The 23,403-nt window shown below is 37.4% G+C and overlaps 1 protein-coding gene across 1 annotated transcript; it reads right to left on the bottom strand.

The window, feature by feature from the left end:
• Window positions 1–22,472: 22,472 nt before the first annotated feature.
• Window positions 22,473–23,105, bottom strand: LOC112000272 (uncharacterized). Its single transcript, XM_024032374.1, has one exon. The coding sequence runs from the start codon at window positions 23,103–23,105 to the stop codon at window positions 22,473–22,475; it is 633 nt and encodes a 210-aa protein (XP_023888142.1).
• Window positions 23,106–23,403: the final 298 nt, after the last annotated feature.

Genomic DNA, 23,403 nt, shown 5'->3' with positions numbered 1-23,403 from the left:
TTATGTTTGTATTCACATTATTCATCTTTGTAAGGCTGCATTTAATCAACCATTTTGTTGGCTTTATTCCGTGCCAATTTGTTTCTATTTTAGCATTTAGAAATCCTATATTTAGGTGGGAATCATGTAAGGGTAGTGTGTGAGAGAGTGTGAAGAAAAGCTCAAAAGTGTGCACTGAAACAGGGCCTCATGACTGGATCTCGAGAGTGGCTCGCGACTTGCAAGTCGCCAAAGTTGGCACACGTGTGAAGAGTCACGCCAGCTGTTGCACTACAGGACAAAAGTCTCAAGCTAGCCAGGCTGTTAGCTCACGACTTGAATTTGCGGCACAGTCCAGTCGCGAGGCCAAGTCGCCATACCACTCTGTTTAGGAAAAACTTACTTTTCGCATTCTAAACACACACCAATATAAATACCCCTTATACCTACAAAATGTAGAGAGCTTCTATAGAGAATTTTGAGAGAGAAAGCCTAGAGAAAAACAAGATTGACTCATCCACAATCTTCACCTTTGATTCTCTAGAAGCCTCTACTTTCACCCTTTCCATTGTTACATCCTTGAGAGGGACATTAGTCAAATCCTTTTCTCACCATACCCATATCTGTGAGAAAGTTGTTTGGTGCATGGCAAGCATTTTGGAATGGACCAATTGATATTGGTTGATGCTATGGGCTATAGCGGAATCGGGTAAGCTAAAGAAGACAAAGGTTCGGCATAACCTCGGTAGAGCAAGAAGCTTGGAGGGCTTAAGTACACTAGGTAGATTAAGCTTAGAGGGTCTTTTGTTGTTCATGTATCCCAACTTCATTCTTTAGTGGATTATTAATCACTCGGAGGGCCGTAGAGAGGTTTTACGCCAAAGACTTCAATTTCCTCTTCGATAACACATTGTTGTGTTGTCTTTATGTTTGCATCTCTCTTCCCTTAATCTTTGCCATTTAATTTCTACTGTTGATGTGATTTTATTTGGTTTAGATTATGTTATCAATTCTGTTTTAATTTATTTACATTTTTCGCATGTACATTGTTTGTTAATAAGCTTGAATTGGTAATTTGTAATTTGGGGGTCTAAATGTTCAAGGGTGTTTTACACACATGTTTGAACATTCAATTGGTATCAGAGTGGGTGCGATCCTTGACCCCGTTTGAGATGGACCGGTCTCAATCTTTAAATGTTCCACCATATTTTGATGGTAACAACTATGCCTATTGGAAAGTCAGAATGAGAGCATTTTTGTTTTCCATTGATGAGACTATTTGAGATGCAGTAGATGTAGGATGGACAAGGCCGAAGGTCGCTAAATCCACTTGGGATAAGGCAGCCCTCGCAGCAACTAACGTTAATAGTAAATCTTTGAATGTAATTTTTTGTGGTGTGTCTTCAGATTAGTTTCACAGGATATCTCACTTGTCAGTTGCCAAGGAGGCGTGGGAAATATTGGAGACCACGTATGAAGGCACAAAGAAAGAGAAGGACACAAAATTGCAGATACTGACCACTCGATTTGAAGAGCTAAAAATAAGCAAAGACAAGTCTTTCAACTCATTTTATAGCAAGCTGAATGTGGTGGTTATTGGCAAGTTCAATTTAGGTGAGAAGACGGAGGACTCAAAGATAGTGAGGAAAATCCTTCGATCATTGCCGGAGAGCTTCCGTGCAAAAGTTACAGTAATTGAAGAGAGTAAGGATCTTGATGATATCAAGGTTCAAGAACTAATTGGCTCACTTCAAACTTATGATTTGTCATTGCCATCACAAAGGAAGAGCAAATCCCTTACTCTTAAGATGATTAATGAGAGGGTGGATGCTCACAACTCATCGGATAAGGATGTTATCGATAAAGATGTGGCATATCTTATGAAGAATTTTTGAAAGTTTTTGAAGTTCAAGAAAAATGGAAAGTTTGCTAAAAAGGGAAAATTCCCAAATTTCAGAAATGAGAAAAACGATTTCAAGAGGAAAGATGGGAAGGACTCTCAATCCTCTCAAGGAATCACGTGCTTCGAATGCAACGGACATGGACATTTCAAGAAAGAGTGTCCCAATTATTTGAAAGCAAAGGGCAAAGTGTATGGCACCACTCTTAGTGATTCTAACTCCTCTAATTCAGATTCAGATGAAAGCTGTGATGGAGAGAGAAACTTCTCTGCATTCATGACCATTGCTCTAGTAGAATCTTCGGATGATTTGGGTGCTCCAGGGGAAGAGCTTGGTAAGCACTCTGAATTGGAGTCAATAGGGATAGTGGAGGAATCTGATGATGAAGAAGATGAAGGAACAGTGGGACTGTAAGAGACCTACAATTCCCTCCTTGAAAAGATCGATGAATATGCAAAAGTGGCTAATGTAGCCATTAAAAAGATGAAGAGGGTAGAGGAAGATTATAGAAGTCTTCTAGTACAATACAAGGAGACCAAATGTGAAATGGAGACGCTGAATGAAGAGTTGACTGAAGCCTACTCAAAGATAAAATTTCTTAAGCTTAAGGTGGTTCAAGCCAATGCTAAGGTAGAGCGAGTTTCCTCCAAGAAGCTTGATGAAGTACTTGCTCATCAAAAACCTTTCTCCGACAGAACCGAATTGGGATACACCGGAGAGAGTAGTTCAAATGTCAAAGTGTCCAAGGATGTAAAGTTTGTGAAAGCTAAGGAACCAGTGGTAGAAAAGGTTGTTGTTGAGAAGGTGAAGCCATAAAAGAATAGAAAAGTGGCTGACCAATGGATGTTGAATAAGCCTCGTAACCAATCAGTGGTCAAGTCTAAAATCAAAAGGAAATCACTTCCAAAATCACAAAGAGGCCCGAGAACAAAACATTTCTGCCATCATTGTGGACTTCAAGGACACACCAGACCAAATTGTCATAAGCTTAGAGCATTGAAGAATGCAAGTGATCAAAGGTCAAGAGGACCAAGAAATGGCAAAAGGAATTAGGCTGTTGAACAATCAAGAGGTTGAGATGGTGATTCCGGAGTGATGGATGTAATAAAGATGATTGATGCATTCACCACTTGTTTAGCAAGCTTCAACAAAAGGTTTGAAAACCACAACACTCATACCCAATCCTATAGGGATATCATCCTACACGCACGTAACGTGTGGGTGAAGAAGGGTAATCATGCATAAGCATTATAACATATCTATGCATTAATACTTCCTATGTTTTGTGACTTTGTTTAGTTGTGTGCTTTTTGCTTTTATTCCAGCTTGTGCTGAAATTTTGTGTTTGTTTGTTTGTTTTTTTGTTTTAAATGTTTTTACATTGTTTTTTATCAATCTTTAATTGTGTTTGTGTCAAAAATCCAAAAACACATAAAAAGTAGAAAATCCAAAAAGTTTGATCGACATTATTGTGTTTTGTCACAAGCATATTTTGCCTTGTACCTTTGGTCTACTGCGACCCACAGAAGGCCACGTGAGGAGCATGTTAGGTTCTAAATACTTATGATTAAATGTTTAGATTTCTAAATTTATGTATGTTGGCAAACCAAGATCAAAACATGTCTAGATTAGGTGTTAAACATTGCTCATGTTGGTACAAGTCAAGATTCAAGAACATGTAAGCTGCAAAAAGAAGGGTTTATTTTTTGTGAAGCTCGACCGATCAAAAAGCAAGCTTGACCAATTGAAAATCGCAAACAGCAGATTTAAAATCAGGCCCAAAGCCCATGAAAACATTTAGGGTTTGAGTGAAACACTACTAGGTATAAAAGGAAAACCTTAACTATGTTTTACAAGTTCTTAGAACTTTTGTGATATTTGAGAGATTTCTGTACCTTCTAACTCAACAAGCATCTGCCAAAACAAAAGATCTACAATCAAGAACTAGTGGAAACAAGTTACTGCATAAAAATCTACTAATGATGGTGATTTGAAACCTTTGAGTGAAATCTCAAAGTCACAAATGTAGAAGTTTGTGTTCAGCAAATTCAAGATAGAAGAGTCCATAGAGTCGAAGCTACATATGGTCGTGTTAGTAAGTTCTACAAGAGGTAACTTTAGATTTAGGGTTTAAATCTATTATAATCTTCCATTCTATCATAGTGGATTTGTGTAAGGTTGAATTTAATCAAGCACGTATTGGCTTTATTCCGTACCAAATTTGTTTGTAATTCAGTATGTAGAAACCCTGTATTTAGGTGGGAATAATGTAAGAGTTGTATGTGAGAGAATGTGAAGAAACTCAAGTTGTGTGCATTCAAGAGGAGTTTCGCGACTAACTCGTGACTGGCAAGTCACCACACGTGTGAAGCATGCAGGGAGCTGAATGGTCATGACAGCTGGAGCACTACAGGACAAAAAGTACAGTCTAGCCTGGAAGTTATTTCACGACTCAAACTCGCGACTCATTCCAGTCGTGAGGCCAAGTCACCAGAATGCCCTATTTGGATGAAAACTGACTCTTCATATTCCATCTCATACCCTACTATAAATATCCTCATTACCCACAAATTTGGTTTTAGCTTATATTCATCTTTCCGCACATATATTGTTTGTGTATAAGCTTGTGTTGGTAATTTTAATTTTGGAGATCTAAACGTTCATTGGTGTTTTATAAACTATTTGAACTTTCAATTTGTTTACCTTGAAGATAGCTAGGTTAAATCCTCTCCAGGTTTTTTACCTTAAAACGGTTGATTTCATTGGTTTTCCTAGGTCGTCATATTACTGTCTTCTTTAATTTTTCACACTAAGTAATATGCTTGCATGTGTTTAACGTAGATCTCATAATTAACCTAAGTAACTACTTGGCTAATTCATTAGGTTAAACTAATATGATTTTAAGGGGTCTAAACAAAACAAACATGTGGTATCAGCGAGGGTTGTGCTCAAAAAAAAAAAAAAAAAAAAAAAAAAAAAAAAAAAAAAAAAAAAAAAAAAAAAAAAAAAAAAAAAAAAAAAAAAAAAAAAAAAAAAAAAAAAAAAAAAGAGAGAGAAACAACAACAACAAAAGAAAAAGAAAAGGCAAAAAGAAACAAAATGTCCTTACATGATTGCAAGCAAGTTTTCTAGGAGATGTGAGAGTTATATGATATAACTCTTTAGATGATAGTCACTTTCAAACCAATGTAATTGATGATATAGAAATTTTTTTTAATTACTATCTACATATCACATTTTCTCTACTTTGTACACTTACTAGTTGCACACACTACACGTAAATTTTTGCTAAACTTAGTACATGCGAATGTGTGTTTATCTAAGATGGCCATCTGTGATTATTCATTGTGTGATGTTTAATACTTTTTCTTTGGGATTGGCTTTATTTTGAAAGAGGAAACTTGAGTGAAATATGTATTTGAAAACTTTTGAAATCATTCATACACATATTATTCCATGAAAAATTAATTTTCTAAGGTTTTTCTACAAAATTTCAAGTTTTTAAAAAAATTTTAAGTTTCAACTTATTCGATCGATTGAATTTGATTCTTAATCGATCGAAAAAGTCAAATTTTGGGGCCAAAACGCTTTGTGTCTTTCAATTGTTATTCGATTCCTACTCGATCAGTCAAAATCTGTTTTATTATCCCTTTTGATTGCTGCTTGATTCCTCTCGACCAATTGAAATTCGAATATTTCGAATTCTTAAGGGATTGATAGATCAATTTTGACTTTGTCTTCTTCTTTCTTCAATTCCACTTGATCCCTTCTTAGAACATAAATATATATATATATATATTTTTTGGTCTTTTCTAGTCAAAATCTTCAAGGCTTTCCTTCTTCTACAACTGGTATGACTCTTTACCCTTCCTTTTTTATTAAATCGCATTCATTCATGCATAATCATCCATTTTTACTAAACATTTCGAACTTAAGATTTTTAAGGTCTCAGATGATTTTGGGTGTTTTGATCAAATTTGTTCAATGGGTTTTTGTTCATGCATGATATAAACACGATTCCTTTGGTTTAATTTCAAATTTTTCTAGATTTGTGAAATTCTTTTAAATTAGAGTTCATGTGTTCTTGAAAAATTGGGGTTTTTGTTCAATTGTGTTAGGTTCTAAAGATTTAGGATTAAATATTTAGAATTTCAACTTGTATGTGTAGCAACCTGAGAACAAAAACATGTCTAGAATAGGTGTTAGACATTGCTCAAAGTTGTACAAGTCAAAACTCAAGAATGTACAAACTGCCGGAAAAATGTTTATTTTTTTGTGAAGTTCGACCAATTTAATGGTGAAGCTCGATCGATCAAAAATCGTAGAAAAATAATTTCTGCAAAATTTTAAACAAGCCCAAGCCCACAAAAACTTTTAGGATTTCAATCCAACACTCCTACGTATAAAAGGAAAACCCTAGCCATGTTTTAAAGACTCTTGGAAGACTTGTGAGTTACTCCTGTGAGATCTGAAAGGTTCTATACCTTCTAACTCTACAAGCATCTATCAGAACAAGATCTACAATCAAGTGCTGGTAGAATCTAATTGCTACATAAATCAACAAGCCGTGATTTGAAACCTTTAAATGGGATCTCAAAGTCATAAGCATGGGAGCTTATGTGCTGCAAATCCAAGAGAGAAAGAGTCCATGGATTAGGAGCTTGCACGTGGTCGTGTCAGTAAGTTACTACTAGAGGTGGCAATAGATTTAGGGTTAAATATGATTGTAAAATCTTTGATTCTCTATCGTTGATTTGTTTTACCTTAAGAATAGCTAGGACAAATCCTCCCCAGGTTTTTACCTTAAAACTGTCAGTTTCATTAATTTTTTTGGGTCATCATATCATGGTGTTCATTATTTTTTTCTGCTTTGCATGATATGATTTATTATTATTTAAACTAGATCTAAATAATTAACCTAAGTAACTACTTGGCTAATATATTAGGTTAAACTATCTGTTTTAAGGGGTCTAAACAAACAAACAAATTGGTTGAAATTGACTAAAATTAATTCTTCTAGTTGATCGATTGATTGCTTATAACATGTTTCCTAACTGTTGCGATGATCAATTGGTCAATTGATGTGATTTTTTAAAAATTAGGGTTTATGGTCTTCAAATTTTGGGGATTTTACATAAAACTTAATTTTCTAAGTTAATTTTTCAAAATTATGGAAAATTGTATATCTCAATGCATTAGTTTATGCATCATGTGAGTCTATGCTTCATGCATCATGTAGTTTTTCAAGATTGCATATATACATCTTGTATATCTCTCTAATGTAGTCTGCCCTTAGTTTTTGTGTTTCGTTTTCGTCTTGTTTCCAACTCCTTAGATCCTAGTAATGGCCCCTAAGAAGTTTAGAAACATTAAGACCAAAGCCAAAAGAGTTTCTGGTTCATCTTTTGACCAAGTTGTAGATTTTGATCAAACTAAGTTTCATACTTTTCAAGATTTCCAAAAATTTGATGCTCTGGTTAAGTATAGGTCTATTTGGGGTGAAAGACAAGTCAATCTAGATGAGTTAGATCACTTTATGTATAGAAATATAGAGTCTATAGGTTGGTTGTCTTTTTGTCAAGATCTAGTACCCCCTCCTGCTGTCTCTCTATTTAGTCTAATTCATCCGATGGTCACATTCTGACTGCTTGGATTCTGACTGCTGTCTCTTTGTGGAAGAACTGTCACTTGGAGTAATGAACCAAGACTTAACTCTCGTGAGTTAATTGAGTTCAATTACATGTTGTTTAGGATAGCATGTTACAATATCTTTCCTATATCTCATGTGCATACTATTCCTATTAATAGATGTGTATTTCTGTATGCCCTTAGTACTAATGGTTCTATCTATTTTCCATCTCTATTTATGAATAAACCATCATTAAGGCACATAGGAGTAAGTCTAGGAAGCATCGTCTCTTCTTCCATGTTTTCATTTGTAGGATCTTAGCTTATTTAGAGCTTGAGGATTTGCCTACCTCAGATCCTGTTCATCTCACCACACCCATAGGATTCTTTTCTTAGATAGCGGAAAGTACAAAAGAAGACAGTTGAACCAAGTGCTGGTCCATCCAAGAGACCTCGAGTAAAGACTATCGCTGTGGATCCACCTACTGAGGAGATTCATTTTGATCCTACATTTACTGTTGCTGATGATGGTGTGGATGAGGTTAATATTGACACTGGTGATGTTGAGCCTACTGTTCCACCTGTTCCTCCTTGTCTCTCTCTTCGTGCTTGTTAAGACATATATATTTTCACTTGTTAAGAACATATGTCACTTATTTATGTAAATTGGCTAATCCTTTGACAAAATGCACTCTACTTGTAATTGGATAGTTCTAGATGTTTTTAATACTTCAAGAAACAAGGTTTCAAGGTTAAGTGTTGAAGTCATCAAGTCTGTCCAAGAAAAAGCAAGCTGAAGTGCAATTTCATTAAAACTCGACACCTGCTATCTGTCGAGATTTAAAATTTCAGATTTCCAATCTGATTTTCTTGGGATCCGTGAATATGATTTTAGGCCTTCTTTTCTTCTAACCCTAAATATATAAAAGGATTGTTTTAAGAGCCGTCAAGTGGGACACAAGTTGCAAAAGCATTGAGCAATCTTTGTTCAAGCAAATTGTGATCAAAAGACGAAGTTCTTGACCTAGTTCATCTTCCTTCAAGAAGTTGCTGTGTATTTGCACTAAAGGGTTTTATGATCAAGCATCTTCCTGATCTTCATCGTATAGAATGAACTGAAGAACTTTGCAGCCAACCTTTCTTCCTTAGTTGGTGTTCTGAAGTCGCGTACTGGGATCTGCGCATTGGTTAGTCACGTACTTGGGAGCTGTGCATCAATGGTGGGAACTGTCGCTACAGATCAAGTTCAATTGGGTATTGGGGTAAGGGTTCAACTGTAGGTTGGTAAGGTACTTAGGATTCCTTTACTTGTAACCGCTTGATTTGATAATAGTGGAGTTTCGGGAATGGTGACCTGAAAATCACCCGGTGGCGTTTTTACCGTTAGGGTTTTCCCCATTCGTAAACAAATCACCATGTTATTTAATTTTCGTTGCATATTTAGTTTTTGGTGGTTTGTTTGTGCTTCCACGCAATTGCATGATTAATTGATTAACTAACAACTTGGCTAATTAATTAATTAGGGTTAATCACAAAGGGTCATTCAGATTGTGGCCTATCAAGTGGTATCAAAGTAGGCACACTCTGATTAGGTTTAATCTTTTCTGTGTTAATCTATTGACCCCTGTTTGTCATGGATAGAGGACAGTCATTAATCATACCTCCTTTATTTGATGTCACTAACTATGCATACTGGAAAGTACGCATGAGAGCTTTCTTGCAGTCTTTAGATGAGAAGGTGTGGCAAGCTGTAGAGATTGGCTGGACTAAGCCAAAAGAGGAACCGGCCGATTGGGATGACACAAAGATCAAGGCGGCTAACTTCAACAGCAGAGCGTTAAATGCTCTATTTAGCGCAGTCACTAATGAGGAGTTCAAGAAGATATCCTCAACTGAAACTGCTAAGGAGGCTTGGACCATCCTCCAGACAACCTATGAAGGAACAAAGGCTGTCAAAGATTCAAAGCTTCAGAGGCTCACTACTAGCTTTGATGAAATTAAGATGGAGGAAAATGAGTCGTTTGATGAGTTCTATGCCAAGCTCAAAGACGTAGTGAACTCAACCTTCAATCTTGGGGAAACCATCCCTGAACCCAAGGTTGTAAGGAAGATGCTTAGATCTCTGCCTGAGAGATTCCATACCAAGATAATGGCAATAGAAGAATCAAAGGATATTGACAAGATTCTTTTGACTAAGCTGGTTGGAAACTTGCAGACCTATGAGTTAGGACTCTCCAGGATTGGCAAAACTAGTAAGAGCAAGAGCATGGCCTTGAAGGCAAAGAGCAGTGATGCAGATAAGTCTTCCGACGATGAAGATTCCAAGATGAAGTCCTACATTACAAGGCAGTTCAAGAAGTTTATGAAGAATGCCAATGGGAGGAACTTCGACAAGGACCGCAGACAATCCAGTTCTTCTCAGTTCAAGAGTCTAGACAAAAGGAAGAAGGATGCTAAGGATGGCGGTCAGTACACTATTCCTGCAGGACCAAAGTGCTTTGGATGTCATAAATTTGGTCACATGAAGCATGAATGCCCGACATATCTCAAAAGCATTGGGAAGAGTAAGGCACTTGCTGCAACCTTGAGTGACACTAAGCCTGAAGATGATTCTGACAATGAGGATGACGAAATCTTAAATGCCTTCACTGCCACAGTCAATCCTACTGAAGGGATTGTTGAAGAAGTGGATGAAGAAGAAGAACTGGTGGAGTCTAAATTTGAGAAGATGGATGATCAAGATGATATCCATTCAACCTATGAGAAGCTTTACAAGCTCTCTGAGAAGCATGAGAAATTGTACAGGCTGGCCATCAAGAAACTCAGTGATGTGGAACTTGATCGTGAAGAGTTGTCCATAAAGTTTGATGAGGCGAATCAAACTATTAGAGCACTAAGATTTGAGAACAACTTTTTAGCTGAGAAGACCAAGAAGCTTGAAGCAGAGCTGTCACAAGTCAGAGCTCAATTGGAAAGAACTTCAAGTGCAAAGCTTGATGAGATGCTTAGCAATCAGAAATCTGCTTCAGATCGAACTGGCTTGGGGTATGGTCTTTCTTTCTCTAATACTGCTTCTACTAGCAATACTGTTTTTGTTTCTCCTGCTAATAACATTGAAATTGAGAATAATGATGTTAACACTGAATTAGCTAGTGAGAACTTAGACAAGGGTAAGTCTATCTTAGGAGCACCCCCTAAGCATGATAAAAAAGATGCTAAAAACCCTAAGGCTAGGAAGGCTAACTCTCGAAAGCCGAAACAAAAGAAGCAGCATCTCTGTCATCATTATGGAGCTGCCGGTCACACTCGACCAAATTGCTATAAGTGGCTAGCCACTCAACAGAGTAATGGCATGATAGCATCTGGAAGCCAAAATCAGCTTCAATCCTCTCTCGCTCCTCTTAGAGATATTCTAAAAGCCCTTATGTTTCTTTCTAACTTGAACGGTTTTAATTCTTCCCCCTCACCACCGGTTCAAGGGTTCAATCAAAGGAAAGGTTCTTCCAAGGTATGGAAGAAAAAGGACTCTAAGTGATTTCATCACTTTCTTTTCCCCTTCTTGTTTTTTTTTTTTTTTTTTTTTTTCTTGTTTGTTGCATTACTTGTGTGTTTTGCATTTTTGTTGAGTCATTCTAGTTTTATACTTTGCTTTGTTTAACATGCTTTTTGTGTTTACTTTCAGTTTTGTTTATTTTTTTTTAAATATAAAAATATAAAAAATTGAAAAATCAGAAAAATACAAAAACAGTGTGTGTTTTGTGTACTTTGGTATTTGTGTACCTTGGATGGCCATTAAAACAAAGTTTCTAAACTTTGTATCTTTAGTAGCTTAGATGAGCATCTCTATGCATAACTAAGCAAGTGAGCTTTGTGGCTCTTATTTGTGATGAGTAAGATTAAGTTATCTCTTAAAACTTAACACTCATATCACTCTTTTTGACGGATAGGACTAGAAATCCTAAGAGAAAGGCATAAATAACCATCTCACCACTGTTGCCTGCCAATCATAATATGACACCTATATGCTTCGGTATAGCAAAAGTGCAGTGTCAAAGACACCTGTATGCTTCGGCATAGCAAAAGTGCAGTGTCAAAGACATTCGTATGCTTCGGCATAGCAAAAGTGCGATGTCAAATGCTTAACATCTGGGGTATTTCTTTTCTTCTTTTTATGCCCATGTATGATATGCTAAAAATAAAAAGAAAACATGCAAAGAAAATTAAAAGCAAAATGATTAAAAATGCTTTAAATATGGTTGCAAGCGTGTATTCTAGGAGATGTGGGAGTTATAGGATATACCTCTAAGGTGATAGTCCCTATCAAACAGTTATGATTGTGTGTGAGTTAAAAGTTATTTTCTCATATCTCAGATCATCATAACATGTATACACATATGCAATCTTGCGATATTTTTCATACACAACACGCAATATTCTTTGCTACTTTTGATACATGTGCAAGTACAATGTGATTTGGCCATCACAAAGTTTTTACATGTGCTAATGTATGCTCACTAAACTGTCTTAACTTGTTTTTGAAAAATAAAATTGGTTAGACTTGTTTAGTGTGCGTGTGTGTTTTTAAGGATCCATGTGCTTAAATTTCTATTGAGAGATGAGTTTGAGAGCTTTATATGTTGAGTGGATCATTGGTTAAGGTGTATGTTGGATTGCATTCATGTCTGTGTTTTTCTCTTCTCAAAAAACTGCTTTTTATTGTTGGCTCGACACCTCCTCGACACCTCCTCGGTACCTAGTCATCTGTCGAGCTTCTCAAGCCTTTTCTTATCGCAATCTCGACACCTAATGGATCGATCGAGAAATCTTTTATCTCCTCGATAGATTCTCGACACCTTGTGGATCGATCGAGATTCACTTGTTGTGTTTGATGTCTTCTTTCTCGACACCTGTCTCGACACCATGTGGATCGATCAAGAAATCTTCTGTCTCCTCGATACCTCCTCGACACCTTTGCGATCGATCAAGCTTCTTATCTCTGAAATTGGTCTTGCATCTCGATACCTCTCGATACCTCCATCTATCGACAGCCAAATTTCTCGACACCTTTCTTAATACCTCTCGACACCTCAGCTGTCGAGAATTACTGAGGTGCCTATAAATTGACCTGTCGCGATTTTCTCTCATTCTCACTCGATCTCTCTCGATCTCTCCGAGGCTTTTCATCTCCCTTTCACCCATTTCTCACTCAAAGCTTCAAATCTTCATGATTTTCTATCTTCCCTTGCATTCCATCACCTGGTATGTTCTTTTTCCCTTCCATTTTCATGCATTGCATGTTTTAAAACCTAGGTTTTGGGATTTTTTGAAATTTTTGGGGTTTCTCAAAATTGATGAGGTTTTATTGAAATTTTGGGTTGGTTTTTCACTTAAATGCTTTTAAAATGTCATACATTGCATTCCATGTGCATTAGAATGATAGTTACATGCATTTAGATGTGTGCTATATGTTGTGTGCTGGTAGGATTGGATTGGGCTGAGCCTATGATGCCTTTTTTATTTGCATGTCACATGCTCATGCATTCCCATGCATACATACTTTTTGTTCAATATATTTGTCATATTTGAACTGTGTTGGGACTTTTCTGATTGTCTCCCTCTCTCTCTCTCTTTCTCATTCTTTTACATTAGTAGTGTCTATGGCACCCAAACGTAAATCCACTCCTACTCGGAACCCTCTGCGTTCTGGAGCTTCTACTTCTTCTGACTCTGCTCCTCTTAACCTTCGGTTCCGTGATGGAGATGCCCATAAGGCATTTTCGGAGAACTTTTCTCGACGAGGTGTTCATTCGGAACGCCAAGTCATTTTAGCGGACTTCGCCGACACTAACCTTCCCTCTGTCATTCACAGTAGGGGATGGGGGTCACTGTGTGACATTCCGGTCACTTGCCCTCTCGTGCTGATACAGGAGTTTTACTCCAACATGTACGGGATTGATCGTTCAATACCTCTCTTTTTCACTCGTGTTCAAGGTACGCGCATTCCTGTCACACCGCAGCTGGTTGCAGATGTGCTTAGGGTACTTAGGATAGAGTTTCCTGACTATCCTTCTTGTGAGCGTCTGAGGATTGTGTCTAAAGATGAGCTCATTTCTGCTTTCTGTGAGCACCCTACTGATTCGGGTGAGCATCAGTACACATCATGTAGGCCTTTTGCTAAAGGTCCTAGATTTCTTAACATGGTGATGACTTTTGTACTCCATCCTCTTTCTCACTACAACTCTATCACTAAGCCTCGTGCTCAATTTTTGTTATCTTTATTAGAGCATCTTACTATAGATTTTCCTTCTCACTTCATTCTTTCTATTATTGATGTTTATCTTGATTCGGCATCCCGTGATAAGCTCATCTTTCCTTCCGCTATCACGAGGATCTTACGCCATTTTTCCATTCCCTTTCCTATGTCCGACCACTTCACACACATCTCTGCCATAGATGCTGCTACCGTAAAACGTAGTGAGGCGCAGTTCAGGTCGCGACAGACGAATGCCACTCCTCCCTCCCATTCGGCTCCATCTAGATCAGCTCCATCTACATTTGCTCCTTCTTCCTCTACAAGCGATGTATCTCTAGGAGACATTATGGCGCAGCTACAACACATGGACACTCGCCTTGATACACTCTCTGCTGAGTTGTATCAGGTGAATGTTCGTGTTGGTCGTATTGCACAACGGCAAGCGACCATGGGTGGTTTTACTCCAGAGGCTACTCCTTCACCACCTACTCCAGTAGCTTCAGATTCTGAGGATGATAAGGATAATGAGGATGATGATAGGGATGCTAGCTCTACTGATGAGATGTCTACATAACACTCTACCCTTTGTCACTCGTGACAAAAAGGGAGAGTAGTTTTGGGTTATGAGAGTAGTCATCTTAGGGGGAGAGTTAGTATAGGATATTTTGATAGGGGGAGAGTTGATATTCTGAGGGATGTAGTGAGGTTCTATATGTATCTTTTCTTTTCTTACTTTTTAGATACAATGATCTTGTATACGAGGTCCTTTGACCATTTTTACATACATTGTACTTATACTTCTTTATATATGTGGATGTATGTTTCTTTCACCTATCTCTCCATGTGTTATTTCTTCTCTATCTTTATACACATGTTCTTTATACTTGTATGCAATCTATTATTTTTGTTTCATACAAGATGCCTTGATGAGTTTTGTTTAAAGTGTTTCAGAAATACAGGTTGTCAAAGTCGACTTGCCATAAACTCTCTTCTTGCAAAGTTTTTCAAGAGTTTGTGTTAGGATAGATTTTATTGTATTCAACAAGTGAATATGAGTTGAGTGATTTATGACTTCTCTCATGTGTTCATTTGTTTGTTGTGGTTTTGTCACAGATTGCCAAAGAGAGAGATTGTTAGGACATATATGTTTTTACTTGTTAAGAACATATGTCACTCATTTATGTAAATTGGCTAATCCTTTGACAAAACGCACTCTACTTGTAATTGGGTAGTTCTATGTGTTTTTAATACTCCAAGAAACAAGGTTTCAAGGTTAAGTGTTGAAGTCATCAAGTTTATCCAAGAAAAAGCAAGCTGAAGTGCAATTTCATTAAAGCTCGACACCTGCTCGATAGCTACCTCGACACCTACTATCTGTTGAGATTTAAAATTTCAGATTTCCAATCTGATTTTCTTAGGATCCGTGAATATAATTTTGAGCCTTCTTTTCTTCTAACCCTAAACATATAAAAGGATTATTTTAAGAGCCGTCAAGTGCGACACAAGTTTCAAAAGTATTGAGCAATCTCTGTTCAAGCAAATTGTGATCAAAAGACGAAGTTCTTGACCTAGTTCATCTTCCTTCAAGAAGTTGTTGTGTATTTGCACCAAAGGGTTTTGTGACCAAGCATCTTCCTGATCTTCATCGTATAGGATGAACTGAAGAACTTTGCAGCCAACCTTTCTTCCTTAGTTGGTGTTCTGAAGTCGCGTACTGGGATCCGCGCATTGGTTAGTCACGTACTTGGGAGCCGTGCATCAAAGGTGGGAACCGTCGCTACAGATCAAGTCCAATTGGGTATTGGGGTAAGGGTTCAACTATAGGTTGGTAAGGTACTTGGGATTCCTTTACTTGTAACCGCTTGATTTGATAATAGTGGAGTTTCGGGAGTGGTGACCTAAAAATCACCCGGTGGGGTTTTTGCCGTTAAGGTTTTCCCCATTCGTAAACAAATCACCGTGTTATTTAATTTCCGCTACATATTTAGTTTTTGGTGATTTGTTTGTGCTTCTACGCAATTGCATGATTAATTGATTAACTAACAACTTGGCTAATTAATTAATTAGGGTTAATCACAAGGGGTCATTCAAATTGTGGCCTGTCAGTACTATGATGGAGACTTTCATGACTACTTAGGCAGCATGTGGACAACTTTTGGATGAACTTATTTCAAATGTTGCTACTTTGAAAGCTGATTTTTCTGAGTGTTGGAGTACTTTTTCACCTCTTCCATCCTATGATCATTGATGATTGCCTTTGGCAATATGTAACAAAAAAGGGGAGTAGATGTGATGAACTCTTGTATTTAGAGGGAGATGTGTTTTGTATTTAGGGGGAGTTAGATTAGTTTTTAGGGAGATAGATTAGACTTTGATGAGTTTGATATTTTTGATGATCTATGACGTATATATTTGGTTTTTGTTCCTGTTTTCACAAACCTTGATATGTATTGTTGATACACTGATGATTCTAATGATATTGATGGTGTTATTCTTTGATTATCTATTTTTTATTTCTGTTTAGTGAAATCAAGTACTTATATTGTTTATATTGTACTTTCCACACATGCGTTTATGGTTTGTTTCAGTGTTTCAGGAATTTACAGGTTAATTCTTTCACCAACTGTTGCCTATTTTAGCAACTGATAGATAGTAGATTATGATAGAATTGCATTAAGGCATTACTTTGTAATCGGGTTAGTTCTTCAGTTGAGCGATTCATTTTTGTGTGTTTTGTCACAATTTGCCAAAGAAGGAGATTGTTAGGTTCTAAATATTTAGGATTAAATGTTTGGATTTCTAAATTTATGTATGTTTGCAAATTGAGATCAAAACATGTCTATATTAAGTGTTGGAAATTGCTCATGTTGTTACAAGTCAAAATTCAAGAACATGCAAGCTATTGAAAGAAGAGTTCAGTTTCTATAAAGCTCGACTGATCAAAAATCACAGACAGGAGATTTAAAATCAGGCCCAAAGCCCACAGAAACGTTTAGGGTTTAAGTGAAACACTACTAGGTATAAAAGGAAAACCCTAACTACATTTTACAAGTCCTTGGAAGTGTTGTGAGTTACTCCTATGAGATTTGAAAAGTTTCTGTACTTTCTAACTCAACAAACATCTACCGAAACACGAGATCTACGATCAAGAACTAGTGGAAACAAGTTACCACATAAAGATCTACTACTAATGATGATCTGAAACCTTTGAGTGGGATCTCAAAGTCACAAATGTGAGAGTTTGTGCTTAACAAATTCAAGATAGAAGAGTCTATGGAGTCCGAGCTACTCGTAGTTGTGTTAGTAAGTTCTACAAGAGGTAGCTTTAGATTTAGAATTAAAATCTATTGTAATCTTTCATTCTATCATAGTGGATTTGATTACCTTGAGAATAGTTAGGTTAAATCCTCCCCAGGTTTTATATCTTGAAACAGTTAATTTCATTAGTTTTCCTGGGTCTTCATATTACTGTCTTCTTTAATTTTTTCACTAAGTAATATGTTTGGATGTGTTTGACCTAGATCTCATAATTAACCTAAGTAACTACTTGGCTAATTCATTAGGTTAAACTAATCTTGTGTTTAAGCAGTCTAAACAGAACAAACAGAGCATATGTTGGAAGTTTAAATGATTCAAGTGTCAGAGGCATTTCGCGAGTGGCTCACAACTTGGCCAACTAGCGAACTGACTCGTGAGATGCACTGACAGTTGGAATTTTGTGTGTTTTCCTTATATCTTTACCTACACTATAACAGTCTCACATTACCCACAAAAATTTAAGAAGAGTTTCAGAGAAAAAACCCTAGAAATTAGAGATTGCAAGCCAACGATCATCTACACATTTTTCTCTTAGTTTTCTTTACTCTTTTCCTTCTCTATTTCCATATCCTTTGAAAGCTTCTTAACCTAAACACAATCTACACCCATTTAGAGTATTGTGAGTTGATTTAGAGCATTTGTGAAGCATTGGGTTCATGCCAATTTGTGGTAGAAGCAATTGGTGATAATTACGGGATCCAAAAAGTTAGGGAAGACAAGACTGCGTAAAGTCTGTTGGTAATTGAGACTTGGAGGGCTTAAGTACAGTGGGTAGTCTAAGCTTGGAGAGTCTATTTGTATTCATGTACTCTAACTAATTTGCTAGTGGATCGATTCGGCTAGTAGGACCATGAAGAGATTTTTTTTTTGTTAGGTTCTTCGGTTTTTCTCTTCGATAACACATTACAGTGTTATCTTGGTCATAGTTTTGAAACAAGGACCAAACCAGACGGTCAAACCAGGTTAACCGGTACCGAACACCAGTCCAGTTCTTGAACTCATAGAAACCGTATAATACAATATTTACTATAAATTGTTGGAACCGTGGTTGAACCGACAGGTCTATCAAAACCGCTCGCGAGTTTGAATGGTTCCGGCGAAGCCACTCAAGTCAAGATTTGGTTGGATATGGGCAACATGCAGAGAATCTTAGGAAGAGATTGGGTGACGCGAGCCCTACAAAGAAGGATATGAAGGCCAAATCTGGGTGCCTCATGTCGGATCTAAGGTTGGATCTACGATGCAATACAAGAGGCATCGCACACAGGCTAGGAAAGATCTGGATATGTATAGATCTGCTAGATGAAGGCTTTGTTGTGGTGTTCAGTGTTCCTTAGAGAGAAGCCATTCCAATGCTTCTCTTTATTTGTCCAAATCAGGTGCATCTTTGTCTTATAGCACGATGGGTCTTCATTTTGGGCCCCACTATCCACCAAAATGAACTTATAATTCTATTTCAAGTCCACTTCCTCGTCACCACCGTACACCCTTAGTGTGATAGTCACTCCACAAGTATAAGTGCTTGTGGGGTGTGGGGGGCAAGGGCGGGGGTTCAAGTCTCCAAGAGGAAGCTTCACACATATATACACTTAGATTATGCTAGAATAGAATTCTATCTTTTAAAAAAAAAAAAAAAAAAAAAAAAACCCACTTCCTCATCACTTGATAGTTTTTTTTTTTTTTCTTTTAGTTAGCCTTGTACTATTATAGTATATATATTTTTAAGCCTTAAAATAATTATCTTATATTATATATAAATTTTTGTATCTTCTAAAAATAATAAAAATATCGAATTGTCAATATTATTAATTTTTATCAATTTATAACACATATTTTTATATCAATTAATTATTAAATTAATTATGACATCATCATGGTTCAATCTTGGTCTGACCTTAAAAATCTTGAACCCTTCTCTTTTTTAGTTCATTAAACAATTTAGGTTTCAAAACCATGATCTTGTGTTTGCTCCTCTCTTTCCTTACTACTTGTGCTTTTTACTTGTTATCAATTATGTTTATCCATGCACAAGTTAGTAATCCTGATTAATTGTTCTTTTATTACTCTTGTTCCGCATAATTTAGCATATATTAAAAGTAATCTAGCCCTAATTTTAAAATTAGGAGTTTAAACTCACTCTAGTGTTTAAACTAGTGAGCTTTCAATTTCTATTTTATATATGTTATATTGTTTATATATATTTTTATATTATATTGTTTTGAATTTTAGTAAATTTTTTATTCTTAAGTGGTCGAATTAGTTTTTTAAGTTTTGGCTCTATCAGAATGATCAAGAAAAGAAGAAAGAAATAAAGTGCAAGAAAGAAATAGAGCTAAACGACTGATGTAAATAATACGACTTTGTATTAACTGTATTGTTTTTATCAATATATATATATATATATATATTTTTTTTTTGTTGTTTTAGTAATCACGTGTGTAGCACCTGTTTCATTAAAATGGTTAGTTAGTTAGTTTTAGGCGGGTAATCTGCATAGTTTGGAAGTTAGTTATGTATTATAAACAGAGGGTTACCTCTTCTAATTAATCAAGTTCATATATTTACATAAATCTCAGTTTTCTAATATTCTAAAATTTAAATCTGGTCCCATCCCTTTATTAACATACTTTTTTTTTTTTTTTTTGGTTTTCTACTGTATTTCTTCAAAACTTTCAACCAGAAATTAATCACTGTTCGCGATGAGTGAACCCATAGCGGGGTAAATCGCTGGCCCAGAGAGTGTTTTTAAAATACTGATGTCCAGACTTGAATTAGGGAGTTCCTAGTCAAACTTAAGACAGTCATTTTGAAATCAAGTGCCCAATCCCATTGGGTTCTTTATTAACATACGTTGATGAAAGCATTGGGTTCAATTTTCTTGAATAAACTGTACGTTGATGATTTGCTTACGCTTTTTTGTTTGTAGCTTGTACTTCATTAACAAACATGTGTGTGCGCATACATACACGAACACACATTTATTTTATTTTTTGTCGATGGGGTGTCTGTGTACGACATAGTTAAAAAGATAGAGATGATGCAGTGCTACAATTACAAAACCGTACATATTTTAGTCCAACGAAATATGAAAGGAGAAAGACGATAGGAGAAATAAATGATGTGAAAGCATGCACACATATTATATATCTACCATTTCTCAAAAAAAAAAAATTAATAATAATAATATTATATATGTACCTGAAGAATGGTTGAGGTGATCAAATAGATTAAGGAGCTTCCCTCAGTATAAAAATGGTCACGTCTCTTGGCAAGAGCCATTTATTATTAAGACAGTAGTATTAGCAGATCTCAAGAGAGACAGAATCTCATATTTTTTTAGAACAGTATTGGCTTTTATTTATTGCGTTTGAGTCCTAACAAACACCTTCCATAGCCGAGCCACCACATTATAAACCCCGCCGAGGCCCCCCTCAATGGGAGTGAATTCTATGATGAAATCAGTGAGCACTTGTCCTTTGACCGAGCTCCTGTGTACTGGATATCAAATGACTCGAGTCTTGTTTCCCCCTTGACTATTCTTCCTGTAAAGTCAGATCTCTTAAGCAGAGACCATAGGGGGTACTCAATTAACACATACACAGTGTGTGCTTGGAAATAATGGGGCAATTTCCTGGTGGCATGGACCAATGCAGTGCCAGCTTCTCCAAAGGTAGATATCTGGTTTCTACATCAACCAACGTTTTACTGATGTAATAAATCAGCCTTTGCATTCCTTCCCGATTCTTCAACAAAACTGGACTCACAGCGTGTTCAGATACTGTGAGATACATATATAAATCCTCCCCAGATTTCGGGCATGATAATATTGATGAGATCACTAAATACTTCTTTAGATCCTAGAAGGCTTCCTCACATTCCTCCGTCCATTGGAACCCCTTCCATTTCTTTAGCAACTGAAAAAAGGGGCAGCATCTGTCCGCCGACTTCGACTAAAATCGGTTTAAGGCAGTATCATCTTGGTCAACTTCTGCACCTCCTTTGGATTGCTCGGCATCTTAAGTCGCTCTATAGCACTTATTTGGTCAGGATTTACTTCTATCCCTCAGTGAGTAATCATATACCCTAAAACTTCCTAGCCCCTACATGAAGGTGCACTTGTCAGCATTAAGACGTAGCTTGTGCTACCCAAGTATTTCAAATACCTCTGTCAAATTGTCTATGTGTTTTTGATTCTCTCGACTCTTCATAACCATATCATCTATGTACACCACCACTGTGCTCCCAATCTTATCCCTATGTATCCTGGTCATCATCATTTGATAAGTAGCCCCTATATTTTTAAGTCCGAAAGGCATTACCGTGTAGTGGTAATTGGCTTTAGGGGTTATAAAGGATGTCTTTTCTTGATCCTCAGCTGCTAGTGCAATCTAATGATAGCCTTGGAAAGCATCTAGAAAGCTCATCCTCGAGTGCCCATATGTTGCATCTACTAACTGATCAATCTTCAAGACTGAAAAGGGATCCTTAGGACATGCCTAGTTGAGATCGGTAAAATCCATACAAACCGGCCACTTGCCATTCTTCTTCTTAACCACTACGGTGTTAGACAACAACCATTTTGGGGAAAAGACCTCCCAAATTACCCCAACTTCTTTCAGCCTTTCTACTTCTTGCTTCACAATTTTAACATATGGCTTAGTCGACCTTCTTGGCTTCTGCTTTTTAGGAGGAAATGATGAGTCTACATTTAGTTTATGAGTAATAAACTCTAGGTTGACCCCGGGGACGTCATCTGGACTCTAGGCAAAGACATCCACATTTTGCACGAAGGTTAACAACAGATCCACCCGCTCGTCTTGCCTCATACTTGCACCTATTTGGAAAGTCCTATTCTCATATGGAAGTACGCTTACCTTAATCAGATCCTCAGCACTGTTAGCACTTCTGCCCTCCAGGGGCTCCTGTAATTGCTATAACTGTTCCAGCTCGGCCGATTCTTTCTGTTTAATCTCTCGATTGACAACCGCTACCAAATATTGTCTTGCTACCTGCTGATCTCCTCTTACAACAAAAATCCCATGCTTGGTGTGGAACTTCACCTTTACATGCAAGGTGGACGATACGACAGTATGGATCCAGGGCCGACCAAGAATTGTAGTGTAGGGGGAGAAGGAGTTCACCACAATAAAGTTTACCATCACCTTTTTCTCTTCTGTATTAACGAGTAGGGAGACTTATCCCTCTAGGACCACCATTCTACTATCAAATTCCACCAGGGGAGTGTTATATTTAAACAAGTTCTCCGCCTTCAGCCCCAACCCCTTGTACCGATCAGGGTACATCACTTCGGCCCTGTTTCCTTAATCTACTAACACTCTCTTTACTACAAAACCACCGATTCTAGCAGTAACTATTAGGGTGTTGTTGTGCGGCTAGGTCGTCCCTTCCAAATCTTTATCCCTAAACTCAATCGTCCCCCAATTCAGCCTTGACTTCTTCCTAGGCTGAGCATCACCCTTAGAATTCTCTACTGAGACCACACTTAAAACCCCCTTGCGCTGACTTAGGTTTGTGCTCATTGAAGCCATATGGATGACTTCAATCACCCCTAACAACGGTGGGAGTGTACTCCCCTGAGTTCTCGATGTCTGCCTTGCAGCACTGCCTTCGAGCACCACCACAAACTCCTTCAAATGCCTAGATTTTACCAACTGCTCCAAATGATCCTTAAATACTCTGCATTGTTCGGTAGTGTGCCCATTTTCTCGATGGTACATGCAATATAAGCTCTGATTCCTTCTTGCTAGATCACCTCTAGTCTTGCTTGGCCACCAGAAATATGATTCGTTCTTGATCAGTTCTAGAATCTTATGAACGGGCTCCTTAAGCACCACATTGATCTCCCAGGGCCGAACGTTAAGCTCTTGGATTCTTAGCTCCCTCCTCGGTCTTGGTTGAAAGACCCCTGTCCACGAATCCTTTGCATACTGTGAAGTGGCTGGCGCCTTACCTTTGCTTTGCTGCCGATCATCCTCTAACCTTTTATATTCTTCTATCCGCCTCATTAACTAGTGCATACTCTCAAGGGGCCTCATGGTCAACGAGTCTCGCCGAGTCTTGTGGAAGCCCCAATCTAAAAGTGCTGGCAGCCACCTTCTAGTTGCCTCCCCTAATTTCATTATACAGTTCCCAATATTGATTGGCATGGCTCCAAAAAGTTTCCTCAGCCCCCATTTTCATAGACAGCAGCGCATCAATTGGTTGCAACACCTGACTACAAGTCATAAATCGAGCCCTAAATTCCTGAATTAACTCACCGAAAATGTGTATTGATCCCTTCCTTAACCCATTGAACCACGTCAA

Source organism: Quercus suber, unplaced genomic scaffold (assembly GCF_002906115.3).
Source record: "Quercus suber isolate HL8 unplaced genomic scaffold, Cork oak 2.0 scaffold_734, whole genome shotgun sequence".
Lineage (NCBI taxonomy): Eukaryota > Viridiplantae > Streptophyta > Magnoliopsida > Fagales > Fagaceae > Quercus > Quercus suber.
The sequence above is the reverse complement of the archived record's forward strand: the minus strand, read 5'-3'. Positions and strand labels throughout refer to the sequence as shown.

What these genes read in the sequence shown, in the direction of transcription:
- LOC112000272 (XM_024032374.1), bottom strand. Translation starts at nt 23,105, where the DNA reads ATGAGGCGGATAGAAGAATATAAAAGGTTAGAGGATGATCGGCAGCAA.